The sequence below is a fragment of the Mycteria americana genome, chromosome 2, assembly GCF_035582795.1.
Source record: "Mycteria americana isolate JAX WOST 10 ecotype Jacksonville Zoo and Gardens chromosome 2, USCA_MyAme_1.0, whole genome shotgun sequence".
Classification (NCBI taxonomy): domain Eukaryota; kingdom Metazoa; phylum Chordata; class Aves; order Ciconiiformes; family Ciconiidae; genus Mycteria; species Mycteria americana.
This window is the reverse complement of record NC_134366.1, coordinates 98,459,599-98,473,457: the sequence shown is the minus strand read 5'-3', so window position 1 is coordinate 98,473,457 and position 13,859 is coordinate 98,459,599. Positions and strand designations below refer to the sequence as shown.

The window sequence follows — 13,859 nt, the reverse complement described above, 5'->3', positions numbered from 1 at the left end:
GTGTGGTGGGCTGGTAAGTCTGCTGAGGGTTGTATGAATGTGTAGATAGCAACAGGTCTGTGCACCCTGCCAGGTTATCGCATGTTTTCAGTGATTTGCGGCACCGAGGTTCGGAGGTGCTGTGGTGTGTTGGGAGGAATGTGCTGCTGCCTTTGCTACTCCTGTAATCCCAAGCTGGGCTTGTTTGTTCCTGGGCTCTAGGGTTATCGCTCTCAGTCTTGACAGCCAGTACTGTAAAATCAGAAGGATTCCTGCAGTTAGTGGCTTTGCTACTTCAGGAGAGAGAGCCCGACTTTTGACAAAGCTAAGTGGCTTTATTTTAAGCCCTTGTTTGTACAAGCTCTCTTAGCAATGGGAATGCTAAAATTCTAGGTTCACAGTTACTCTGTTGACTTACTGAGCCTTTCACTTGGCTCTTACCTAGTCAAATGACTATAGTTAAGAGGCAGGAAACCTAGTTACAGGTCTTTAATTATGTAATATGTGGGTTGTCTGAGAATGCGCTTTAAAGTTTTTTGCCTAGTGTGCAAAGCCTGTTTTTTCTTTATTCCTATGACGTGTTAAGCACTGGCCCAGGGAAGATGTGATTGGAGCTCTGGCAGAACACGGTAAAAAATATGAACTGTGTTTGAGTAAACTTGGAATGATTTGCAAAGCAGTGACTTTGGACAAACCCAAGACCCTTGCTCTTCCCTCATGCCTGTACGTGGGACAAATTTCCTCAAGCTCTGGGGTGTCAGCAGGCTGAAAATATGTTGTACCAAAGAGCTATCTGGAAGGGGACTGTGCTGCTGTATTTAGCCACTAAGAAGCCCAGTGACTTAAATCTTTTAAGAAAGGAGCATCATATGCATTACTAGTTGATCTAGACTGTGGAGTTTGGATTAAAGCTTGAACATTTGTCTGGATCTGTCAGGTGGATTTCTTGTAATAGCCTATGAATTTGCTTTCACAGGGCTAAGAGTAAAATTGAGTGACAGAACAGAAACTCTGTGGATGGCTGCAGATACGAGTAAGCTATAGGAAAGTTTACTTAGATGAATAGCTGGCTACTTGGCACTTAGCATAATTGAGTCTATTCTCCTCCTTGTACATTTGATACTTCAAGTGAACCAAAGCTGCAAAATCATGATATAAAGAAGCAGCATAGCTTAGAAAACAATGCAGAAAGTTACTTTACATAAATGCAAATAGTCTTTTGCTTGGGAAGTGAAGAATCACATGAAGCAGTCCTCAGTAGAAATGCTGCCTTATTGCCTAAAGAAACTCCAGAAGCATGTGAAGAATGGCAGTACTGGGTCAGCTAAAGAAATGTTTGTCTACCTCTGTGTCCTCCGTCTAAGAGCAACAAGTTGCAGATACAAAGAGAGAGTGTAATTTCTCAAAGTATCCCCTTCCCGCTTCTGGAGCCTGGAGCTGTGTCCACTCTTTCACAGCCCTTGGTGGACGCCTCTTAAGCAAATTTTAATAATTGCTTTTTTTAGAAACCACTTACACTTGAACACTTTGCAGCAGTTTCCTCAGTCTGTGCTAGCAGAAGGTACTTCATTTTGCTTTACACAAGTTGCCTGAACAGAGTAAAGCTAAGGTGGCTCAAGTAATGACATGGCTAATTTTCTCTTTACACTCGACTAGTTTTAGGACATCTACCTCGGTGTGATAAAGTAGCACTGCCAGGTAGGCAGCGAGCTCCTGGCGCGGCAGGAGTGCCTCTGTGCAAACAGAGGTGTATCTGCTTTGAGAGGCTCCTAAACCGCAGTGGGACCCGTCAGCACGTCTGGCTTGACTTTCTGTTGTGCTGGATGGTGTACAAACATCAGAAGTATGTCATGATCTTAATTTGTCGCTGTGGGACTGCTGGCATGAGTACGCGTGACTCTTGCTCAATTGAACCTTTTGTTCAGGGGTATGGCTGTGTGGGTTTGCAGACAGCTACAGTAAATCCAAAACCAGGGACTGTCATCTTGGTGGTCTGGACGTCCTCGGTCTGGCCATGCTCCCAGGAGCTTCCGAGAAGCTGTGCTGCCACTTGTAGCCTTCCTTCATCTCATAAACTTCCAGTGACTGCTGAAGTCTGAAGAAGTTGAAGCCTTCGGTAAAAGGGGATTTCCAAACCTCTCAAGAAAGCTACTCTGTCTCTGCTAATGTCAGGCCCCTTTCTTTGCAAAGAAAGAGGGGGACGGGAAGTATAGATGATACTTCATTATTTATATTTTCGAATCTGCTTCCTCTCATCTCTAAGCCCTATTCACCTGTAGGATTAACCTGAATGACTGACTGGATAACCTTTGCTGAGGGAACCAGGATGAGAGAAGCAGCAATAGAGTAGTAGCAGTGTGCTGGTCAGCCTAGTAATGCTGTCTCGTACTGATAGATACTCTTCTGAGCTAAACTGCAGGTGGGAACAGTAGCACTTGGAGCCGAAGAAGTGATTAAAGAGCACGTGTGCAGACAGCAGAGCTGCTATGGTATATGGTTGTCTGATTCTTTGATTAAAAGACCAGATTTAACGTTTTCTTTGATAGCATGATAAGCATTTCAGTTATCACAAACAGCGGCAAACATCATATGTCATAGTTGGAGTGCGACTTGAAAGGCTTGATTATAGATTGAAAAATAAATCAGATTGTCCTGGTTACTGATATGTAGAGATAACACTGTCTGTGAGTGGACTTTGCCTCTTAATGCGATGCAAGCACGTTGCATTTTGCGTCGTGCAATATAGGTTTGCAAAAGGACGCTGAAATCTAACCTGTGATGACGGTGTGTTTGGCTGTGTGAAATACTAATGCTTTAAAGGACTCTGTAAAAAATGAACCCTGCTTCAGATCCTTCTAGCACTCTTGCTAGTCACTCGATTAAGTCATCCTTGGTCGCAGATGCTGACTGACAGAGAAAATAGTACATGCAAACAAGTCAGCAAGGGCTAATGCTCAGCTAGCTTCTAAAAATACTACAATAGCTGGATGCTACAGTAAGTTAAGTAACATGCTTTAATTTCATATTGAGAGCATTTATTGAAAGAGGAGGGAGAGCTGGGGATTAAAACACGGAGCAAACACATGACTTACCGGGAGCCTGGTTTCAGCAGCAGCAGCGGGGGGGATGGTGATGGACCAAAGCAGGTGCCCACCTTGCTGAGAGCCTCGGCCACAGCCCCAAGCTGGAGCCCGACAACCAGGCCGCTGGCACGGAGGAATTATATAACTTTTTTTTTTTTTTTACTCCCCCTTTCTTCTTTTAACCTTGTTCCAGTGCCTGTCTGATCTCTGCTGCAGCTGGCCAAGTGCCACTGTTTGTCTGTGCACAACGGACACAAACAGATTCTGGAGGGTCATGTGAAACTACCCTGAGCTCTTTAAATCGCACCGCCCTTACCTTTTCTCCTCTCCTGACCGCATTGCTTTAACAGGTGTGGCTTTGTTTATGCACGTCTGTCGCTTTGCTGTAGCACCTGGGTTGCGCTGGCACTCAGTGCCCGGAGGAAACCTTTGGTTCCACGCTTTGCCCAAGCTGCAGGAGAAGTCTGCAGACCTTCTGGGTTTGCACCTGATGAAACAGGCAGGGGTATCAGCTTTGTAAGGGCAGCACCAGCAATCATTAGTCATTCAAACCTCTGCTTCTGAAAACTTTGATATATCTTACCATGACTTTGGCTGAAGCTTTGTGAATGAGGCCTGTGGTTCTCAGCATCTTCTGGTACAGCTGTAAGGTGATTCCAGAGAGGATGAATCCTATTCCTGTAAATTATTGGCAATTGCTAGTTAAAAAAAAAAATATCTGTTTTAATTGAAGAGTTACGGGCTTGCAGCCAGCTGTAAGCCTGAAAAAAGGTCTTATTGGTTAAGTGTTTGTGTGTTACTGCTGTGGGAAACCCAAAGGTAAAAAGATGCATCTTGGCCACATCTACTGTTACTACATCTACATGGCCACATGTTACTACATAGTACTGCACAAATCTTGCCTTCCACTAGGGACTTTTACGTCTTGGGACCACTGAAAACACATTTAGGTGTGTAATAAATAGCTTACAACTGGTTTTCCTGTTCCACCTTTCACTTCTGTTGGGATGCCCTGTTGCTCTTCCCAGTCGAGAGGCAATATGCAACTGCATCCACGTGTCAGATGTCCGGAATCGTTCCCGGGAAGTGGAACTAACGCTGCTAAACTGCATCAGTGGAGTTTTAGCTACCCGATAAAAATACGTGATGTTGAATTGCATGGGGGGAACCACACACGGAAAGCTCTGCACTAGGAGGAAGGATGTTCTGCTGCTTTGTTCTCCATGCCTGCAATGTTCACCTCTCAACTTGAAAGCAATCAACTTCAGCTTTAAGTTTTGACTGAAACTTTTCCTAGCTAAACATCTCCTCCCCCCTGTTGTCCTTGGAGCCTTGGAAAGAATTATGCTAAACTTTCCGGGGAGCAGACTCTTCATTTTGTACGTGCTTTCTGCTTCCTGCAGTGGCCTTCTCATGCTGCAAGTCCCAAATTTCCTGCCTGACACTTAAAATGGAGATGTTGTGGGCCAGGTCAGTGCTGGCTGTGTGGTATCCCAGAGAAAATGAGATACATCCAGTGAAAACGACTAGCGCTCCAAAAGCGGTAATAATGTTAGGATGTGATACCCTGCGGTTGCAAGGGATTTGACAGAGGCAGGAGCTCATGAGTTGCTTGTTCCTAATATGCATTCAGTTAGCTCCAGTGAAAGAGCTAACAAATATTGTCGTGTTTCAAGAAAGTAAGAACAAATACAGTCATGCTGACAGGAGGTCTGATTTTTTTTAAATAATTATTCCGAAGAAGTAACTACAAAAATTTGTAAGATTAGCTAGATGTGGCTCTGGAGACAACAGCCAGTGTCGTGAAAATCAGTGGCAAGGATGTAAAGAGCTCTAAGGGGAGGTAGCCAGTTCAGAGGCAGAACTCTGAGTGGTCCCAGTTGTATCTGGCATAGATAGAAGGATGCCTTATGTATCGTATCATATATTGTTTACTTGTAAAAACTTCCCTTAGTCATACCGCTGTTGGCAGTTCTTGCCTTATAAACGCCTGTGGGTTCCTGAATTGATCCCTGATGGTGAAGGCACTCAAGACCGGTGCTTGAGTACTTGAATCAAAGCTCAAGTATTTGCAGAGACAGTCTCTCTGAAGAAGAGATAATATAATTCATTTCATATCCTCTATAACTATATACAGTTCTTATCCCCAAACACTACATCCGTTATGTTTTTGAGCATTAGCTTATATTCTGTAAACTGGAAATGTTGGGCTGAGAGCTCACCGTTGCACAGTTAAATTGCCGCTCACTGTGTGCATGTTATTGCTCTGCCATAATTACAACGTCATTTGCCATGAAGGTGGTTCCTATGTTTTGACATAAATGTGGGTCATGCCACTGTGTATTTATCCCACACTTTGGGCACAGCAGGAACATGTATACAGTCACGTATATCCCTGCAGCAGTTTATGGTTGGTGATAGATCTATGCAACTTTATGCACCTGCTTCTGTTTTTCCATACCCACCCTTAACTGGTGCATGCAAAGGTATGCCAACTTCGTAAAACTGTACCTGCTCTAAATTTCCTTCTCATGCTTCTAAAATGCAATGCAACTTATCTTGCTTTTCGTATTTTTTTGTTTATATTTCAATTTCTGGCTTTCTCCAAGCCGTTGTCTTTGGCAAGATCTGTGAGAAACTGTGGTATTTTAGACTTAGCCAAATTCAGTCTGTGTTAAAACTTCTTGAAACCTGATCTTGTGAGAGTTCTAGTATGGAAAAAAAAAAAAACCCAACCAACCCAGGTTGGCATCCAGAGCCACGGATGTTTATCTAAACTGAACTTCTGATTCCTCTTGAGGTTTAGTAGTTCACTACTGAATCTGTTTCAGTCCAGTTAATTAGTTACAAACCCCGAAGCCACAGACTTGGAATTAAAGAAAACAAAGCCCTAGCCTCTGCATAATTTGATGCAAGAAGAAACTTTTGTTAAACTAGGAAGTGCACTTACATCACTATTTCCCAGTTTGAAATGCAAACTGATGTACAGATGAGCCAATGGCATAGTCATTGATTCTGGATTCATGCCACATGTATTAATGTGACAGTCTACTGTCCCTCTATAATCGTCCCCTCCCCCTTCTCTGACATTGGTCTCTCCTTTCAGAGGTATGGCAGGGAATTTTTTTTTTTTTTGTATCAGTGGTTTGGCTCTGTGCAATGTAGTTTACAGGGAGTACAGAATGCCTGGTTTTGATAAGATTTTCTGCTCTTCTGTTTTTAGGACAATGTAGATCAGACTTCGGCTCACGGTCGGCGGGATCTGGTGGAACCGGGTTTCCAAGAACCATCTAACCGCATCTCCCTGAATCACCAAGGTAGGGAACAGTGGATGGGAATCCAGGCCACTCAGGGGAATGCAGAGGTGGTTTTGCCTCCATGTTGCCATTTCTCCTTCTCATTAAAATAAAAAAGTTCTGGATGGTTGGAGGAGGAGAGCTGAAGAAATCGTTTTTTTAATCACAACTGTCCTTTGACCTATGGATGAAGATGATGAAGAACTTGTGGTGCATCTCAAGCCTTGTAGCCCAAACTGGGATTGCTAGCCTGGGTCGCAGGGATATTCTCCCGTTTTTAGGAGGGGGGAGGAGGGAAGTACTGAAATTGAATTCAATTTCAACATTTTGAAATTGAACATACTGAAATTGAATTCAACATTTGTAAGTTAAAGTTGCATTTAAAAAATCTTTGATTGCCTTAAGAAGGGTTCAGGGCTCTGGCTCAACTTTTGCAACAGGAGAAAAGAAAAGTATGTTTACTTGCTTTGCATGACAGAAATCAGCTCATTCGGGGAAAGAAAGTCCTGAACTAGATGTTGTAATGCTGGTGCAATAGTTTAGCTTCTGTAATACAACAGGACCGTACATAAAAAGTTAAAATAAATCTTAGAAGTCTTTCTTTGCCAATTTCTCTCTGTTCAGATACCTAAAAAAAGACAGTTACTATTATAACAGGGACTTTTTAGCTCAGCTTTATTTTTTTTGGCTTTGAAATAATTAATAATAGAGTGCTGTCTTAACCAGTGAACCCCCTTACCCTCAGGGTTCCTGATGGCTTAATTTGGAACCAAGTCCTTGAAGGTCGTCTTAAAATGTTGTTTCTTCAGTGCAACAGCTAATAGTTTTGCAGTCAGCACAAGGCTATTGAAGCAAAAAAGGTCATGAACATATTACTTAAAATATTTGCCAACTATGACATGCTTAACTTTTCCTTTAAAAAATCCAGGTTCTTCTGTTTGCCAAGGGCAGCAAGACTGGAATTTCATGACTTGTAGATCCTCAAGACTATTTAAGTTTCACAAAAAAGTCCTAGAATATAACGAGGATTGTATTTTAATTTATTCCCCTCCCTGTGCCCCAAGTCTTCCAGTTTTTTAAAGCTTTGCTTTCAATTGAAAAGAGAAGATAACAGGGTGCCATGTTATCCAATCTAAAACTTCTAGTAGCACAGGCAGTGTGTTGTGGCATGCTTGCATGCATACAGCACAGTTTATAAATGCCATTTTTCATTCATATTAGAATGGTACTGTTACATTAATTTCACCTACCTTGGGATGCACAAATCCTGGAGCAGATCTATATAGGTGATGACTTCTGAAGCTATTTGGAAATAGCCCCCTTTAATCAAGGGATTTTTTGGGGGAACACATCCTGTGTGGTCTAAGTTCATGCATTAAAGTATGTGTGGCTGCTGCTTATGAAGTCTGAACATTTATTGGATAGGTAATACTGCATTTTGATGATAAAATGCCAGCTTTGCAGCCTGACATTTTCCTTCTTCCTCTTCAGATCCTTCTTGTCCTCTATCAATATTGTAGTACTGCAGAAGGATCCACACAGTGTCACCTGGTGTGTGGCTCTGCCTCAGCCACTTTGAGACAAATGTCTGTATGCAAACTGGTCCAAATTAATTTACAAAGAGCCATCTTTAAAGAGAATGCTTTGCATAGGGGGTACTGGCAGTTCAATGTCTGTTTCTAAGCAAGACCCAGTTAACATTTTTCCCAATACTTTCTGAAGTAAAGATCACTTTTGCACCCACAAATTGTTTGGGTTTTTTTTTCTACATTAGCTGACTGACAGCAATCAGATCTGGTATTTCTAAAATCTTCCTGATTTTGTTGCTGAAGTAGGTATTTAGCACATTATTAATCTTGCCTACCCCTGTGACCATGAAACGCTGCCACGTTAAGTGGCATGGATTAAGAATTGAACCCTGAATGCCCAGTGGTGGCCTCCAGCGCTGCGCTGGGCTGTAGCACCTGTAGCACCTTTTTGCAGTGTTGGAGGGAAGCAGGATGCCTTGCAGGCATGATACTTGCTGCTTCAGTATTTTTTTGGAAGTGGAAGTGGCTGTAAGCATGATGCTATGTCATGCCTTGTGTGTTTGTTCTGTCCAAGTTTGAGCGTCTACCCTCTTTCATAGCATATGAAATACACATTCTTGTCCAATAACTTGAAAGTACAAGTATTTTAAAAGCTGCCACGTATTCCAGTAACTAATTAATGAATAGTACTTAGAAAAATAAAACATGGAGCTTCACAGGGAGTTGTGAGATCGTCTGAACTATCTCTGATGCAGTCATATTAGTCGCACAATAAATAGGAAGACTAGGTTATTAACATAAAGTGGGTTTTTAAGTTCTGTGGCAGCTGTTTGCTTTGTTTTTTTACCCTTACACTAAACTGTGTTATCCATTAATTTCTATTAAAGCTTTGCTGGCACTGACTTCAGTGAAAAACTTAGAGTAAACCTGTATCCAGAAGTAACTTGCAGGACCACTGTTTGCATTTAATAAATTAATATGTTTGGTGGTATGTCTTGATTATGCTGATGATAAAGATATTTGCAACAGACTGGCAAATTTTGCTTCCAGTTATATACAACATTACTTGCTGACTTCAGCTTATACCAACTAGCAGATCTAAACCTTTTATTCCTGTGTTTTGCAAGACTTTTAAGGAAAACTGATAGGCTTGCAAGAAAGCTGGTTTAATATATACTTAATCTGAGCAGAAATTGTGGAAGGATTAGAATTGGCTAAAATATTTCATGTGTTGGGTGCTCCCTGCCTTTTTCCCTTTAGTGTGCTGTGCCTTAAATGCTGCAGCTGAACTCTGAGCAACCGTACTTATTATGTTATTTTATGTATACACTTCCAGTTCGTGCCTGACCATGTTGCTCAGTGAGCGCAGCAGATTTGCCAGTTTCTGTTGAACATTAACTTATAGCCCTTTGCTTTTCACTGGGAGAGCTTTGGTACAAGCACTTGCAATTCTGAACCAGACCCTGCTTTCCACGGCCTATAAAAATGGTGATTAGCTTCCTCCCAGGCATCTGAATCCCTTCAACACAAGACTGAGATATCCCTGCCAACTGTCCCTGCGTGAATAAGCTCTTTCTTGTGAAGGGTATTTCAAGTACATGTTTCCTGCAGAATCACTCTTCTTACACAAGCAGATGCTTTATAACTCTTCAGCTTTTTATTTTAAAAGAATATCTGGTAAAGATTGAGGAGCAGAGAATACTTTTTGTAAAGTAAGGAGCCTTCAAAATAGGCAGGTAAAAAGCTGAGTGCAGATGGAATAGTATTTTTTCCTAGAAATAGTTCAATAACTGCTTATGTGTAGGTATGCTGACCAACTCGCTTGCTTTAACAATAAGTATTTTTATATCTAAGCCATTATTTAGTATTCACTTTTCAATGATTCTGCTAGTTAGGCAAATTTTGTAAAGGTACTAAACACAGAGAGCAGGAACTAGGATTTCTTACCTCTATTCCCCAAAAGCTACTTCATAAATTAAATGCAATAGGAAAGAGTGAGCTTCATCCAGCTGAACGATACTAATATCTACTGACGTAAAGGAACAGATATGCTTCAGCTACCTATTGAAACTTATAGAAAGTTAGCAATAGCCAGCCAGGATCTGGCATTTAATAAACAGCAAGTCAAGTATTTCTTGAGCAGTCCTTCCAGAAGCTGTAGTAAAGCCTCAAGGCTTGGAGAAGAAAAATATGTCTAAACTGTGTGGCATTTCCTGAAGAGTTAAGGAAGGAGGTTAAGAAACAATCAAAACAATTATTTACCATCCTTAAAAACACCAAGAGAAAGAGGAAGTGAGAGCATGCTTAGGATGGGACAGGTATTGTTATTTTTCTAATTTTTTTCCCTTCAGGAATAGAGCGTGGAGACGAAGGAAACTGTAACCTCCTCAGCCACGTCTCACTTTGCAAAAGATTTAGCACTCACAAATGTTTAATATTTTGCAAGGACAGGTTCTCTGCAGTGTGTAGCCTACCGTGTTTGGCCTACAGCCATCCAGTAGTGAGGGGCAGAGCTGGGGAGCATAGTGGTGATTTTAGTCCAAACACTTGCATTCACATGGAGATGCCATTTTGAGGCCTTTTGTAGAGGTGATGGGCTCCAGCACTCGTTCTCCCTGCCCCGTCCCAAAGGATGCTGCTGGTTCTCTTCTCTCCCCAGGCACCCTGGCAGTGCAGCCTCCGTTCCTCTTGGTTGAGCGCACTGCTCTGCGGTGCCACCAAAGTTAACCTTGAATGTGTCTCAGTAGCAAGACAAGTCTGTCCTATGGATTTCCCTGCACTGCCTAGGAGCGGCCTTGCCATATGAAGTATGATAGCAAAATACACCATGCTACAGAAAACCGTAAGACCAACTGAAGTTGTTTACTCTGGGACTTCAGGGTGGTTTAACCTGCCAGCCATGCTACTGCTGTTTCTCATTTTGCTCTGTACTTCTGGGTTTTCCTTTGTTGAGGCGTGTTTCGGAGCTCATTTTTCTGTTTGTTTTTCTAGCAAGCAGCAAATAGTGCCAACTCCAGTCGCGGCCGTGAAGTTTATGGGCAGTACCTTTTATTGGTATTTGACATGCACTTTTTGAGGTTGTGTAGCTATCTCTTATTCAGGATTTTGAAGCCAGGCATAAATAAGATGCATTCTATCACCTTGACTTTTAGTGGAAGTATTAGACATGCAGTTCTGGCACTTTCTGTATGTGTGTACTTGTGGGATGATTGTTGGTGTCTGTACAAATGTGTTTTGCCAAGGGTCTGTGGTGAAAGATTTATCTTCCTTTCATTAATACATTCGCATGTGGCCTTCCTCTCCTGAGGCACTCTCGGCTCCTGTTGGATTTGATGCTTTTTGTCACAGAAGTTCACGGATAGAGCTGAGCCGAATATTGCAGTACCTCTGTCTCCATAGCCAGATGGCTTTGGCAGCAGAAAGAAAACAGTGATACGAGTTGTTCTAGCCAACAGCTGTCCTTTGCCAACAGCAGCTCATCCTTTGGTCTTTCTTGGTTGGTCGTGGTAGGAAATCTCGCCTATAGTGAGACGATGAAGATGCTGTGGTTGCGGATCGGTTGCCGTTAGGTTTCCTGCCTGTATGTACAGACAATTTGTTCCCACTGAAACTGGAGGGATCCAGAGCAGCTGCCAACTTGCATTGCACTGCAGCCTGCTCTTGAGGTAGATGCTCTTCTGTAACTCGCTGGCTAGTAAGTAATACATTAACTTTTATAGAGATGGTAAATGTCAGCGGTGGTGGAAACTACCTTTCTAGCACGCTGCCTGGATCCAAAAAATACAAGCCCATGTAAATACAGACAGACTTTTGAATGAGTACGGGCTTAGATGAAGTATTACGATGCCTAAGATTTAGCCCAGAGAAATAATCTTCTGTAGCACTCTTTTTCTCCACCACTGCTGCTGTTACTTGCTTTTAATATCTTTTCTTTTCTATCTGCCTCAGGATAGGCATGTGAGGTTGAGGCAATTTGAGGCAATTTTGTTATTTGTTCTGTAGCTAAGGAGGAGCGTGTTTAGTAACGGCCGGTGCTACTTCTGATATGCTCCAGTTGTGGGATCCCACTGGGATGAGTCGGTTATTTGGTGTATCAGAACTAACCCATGTCTTTGCAGAATCCAGCTGGTACTGAATAGAAAACGTAGAGTGAAAACCAGATAGTCTTGTTTGTATTGCAGAGGCAATACCAAAAGCTGCCAGACATTCATGAATTCATGTATAAATGTTGTTGTCATTGTCCAGCCTTAGAAAAAAACCCCACCATTAGTGCCAAAAAGATTTACGCTGACTACCCTTACGCAGAGAGCGGAGCCCCCGCTTCCTGCCTAGCTCATTACAGTACCTTTGTCTTGTTTTGGAGAAGGCTTCCATTGTATTTGGTGATGAATCTTCTTAGCACAGTTACTAGGAGGGCAGCTGTAATAGCTGTGTAGAAGTTTAACTTCCCTCATTATATGAGTTCCCAAACCCTTGCGCTGACAGAACTCTGGAAAAAAAAAAATAAAAACAAAGATCAAAAGAGAAGGCAAAGTAGGTTGGTGTTTAGTACAGATAATCTCAGAGATCTGAAGCAAACTAGAGGACAACAAAATAGACCAACTGATTGAGTTTAGCAGGAAGACTGCGTATAATAAGGCTGCTAATGAAGATTGAGTGAAATGAGAAGAAACAGACCAAAAATGGTTTAAGATGGTGCATGTTCAGAGAAACATATTTGCAGATGACTGACGGATTTTCTTTTATTGTCTTTTTTATTTTGGGGGGGGGGTGTGTGTTAACTTTTATTTTTCATATATCAACTTTTTAGCATCAGCTTTGCAAATCTTCAGTTTTGGAGATCTTTAAAATTAAATGTGTTCCTTTGAAGCCACCTGATATGAATAAAAAAAGCTCAAATATCTTATAGTTGACAAGCATGGGATTTTAATCCTGTTTATGGTCTCTCAGGATTCAGTGTGTTCTTTGGGTAAATTTCTCTGACAAGGTAGGATTCAGTGCAGGGAAGGAGCCCTCTGTTTTGGTTGTATAGGGTGTAACATGGTTTGCCTTGGGGCCTTTATTCATTGGAAGTTTTACAAGTGGAGATAGAGAAAAAACTGAGAATTTTAAAGTAAGCCTAAAGCAAGAAGTATTACAACATTAAAAATTAATCTTCCCTATTTATGTGACTGTCAAAGTAAATTTCAAGCCTATTTCATTGTGTGGCCTATGGAAAAATGGTAAAGTTATTGCCATGTTTGTCATGAACTTCTTGTCATGTTGGAGGGGAGATGGTTGCTGGGGCAGAGCGGTTGCATTGGGAGAGCAGATGGAGCTGGGCTGAGGCGTTGGGTTCCTTGCTCAAGATAGTGCATGATGCACCATACCTGTCCCTCGGGCACTGAAGCTGTACGGATGTATGACGTCTGAGAAAGTGTTTTTGTTTTTTTTTCATACTGAAGATAGAGGGATTGTGTTCTTCCACCTTCTCTTTCAAGATTTGTATCTCCAGTTACCACAGGACGGCGGGGAGTAGATTCACAAGGCATGAATTTAGGGTGGTTCGGAGCTCCTTTACTGTTGTTATTGTTAAATTCTTGTCTAAGGCTTTGGGAGGGGAAGGTGTAAATTGGGCATCTGGGTGGTATGGTTCTGTTGCTTCTTTCCAGATCCTTCTCAGAGCAAGAGGGCATTTACCTCCCTCACCCCTTATGTGTTACCTATTGGAGAACAAGTTAGCTTAGTACTAGTAGAAGCCTAAAGCAATGACTCTTTAAGAAACCCACCACAAATCAAATCAAATAGGGAGAGGGAGATGCTGTGATGTAAATTGTAAAATAAAATGTCTTTTTAAATTCACTTTTGTCCTTAATATTAAAGGATGTGCATTTCCTGCTTACCGCTGAAGCAGAGCGAAGACTAAGTGTTGGAGCAGTCGTCATTTTGCATCCTTTGGCTCGGTCGTGCAAGGGATAGCGTAGGGACGCCCT

The 13,859-nt window shown here is 42.0% G+C and overlaps 1 protein-coding gene across 6 annotated transcripts in view; it reads left to right on the top strand.

The window, feature by feature from the left end:
- The window catches only part of GRB10 (growth factor receptor bound protein 10), a 153,472-nt gene that overhangs the window by 59,387 nt on the left and 80,226 nt on the right, over positions 1-13,859 (top strand). For all 6 annotated transcript variants that reach the window (XM_075494114.1, XM_075494117.1, XM_075494116.1 and 3 more), the window contains exon 3: positions 6,286-6,379. In XM_075494114.1, coding sequence (XP_075350229.1) covers positions 6,286-6,379 — 94 coding nt within the window. The remainder of the gene's footprint in view (positions 1-6,285; positions 6,380-13,859) is intronic.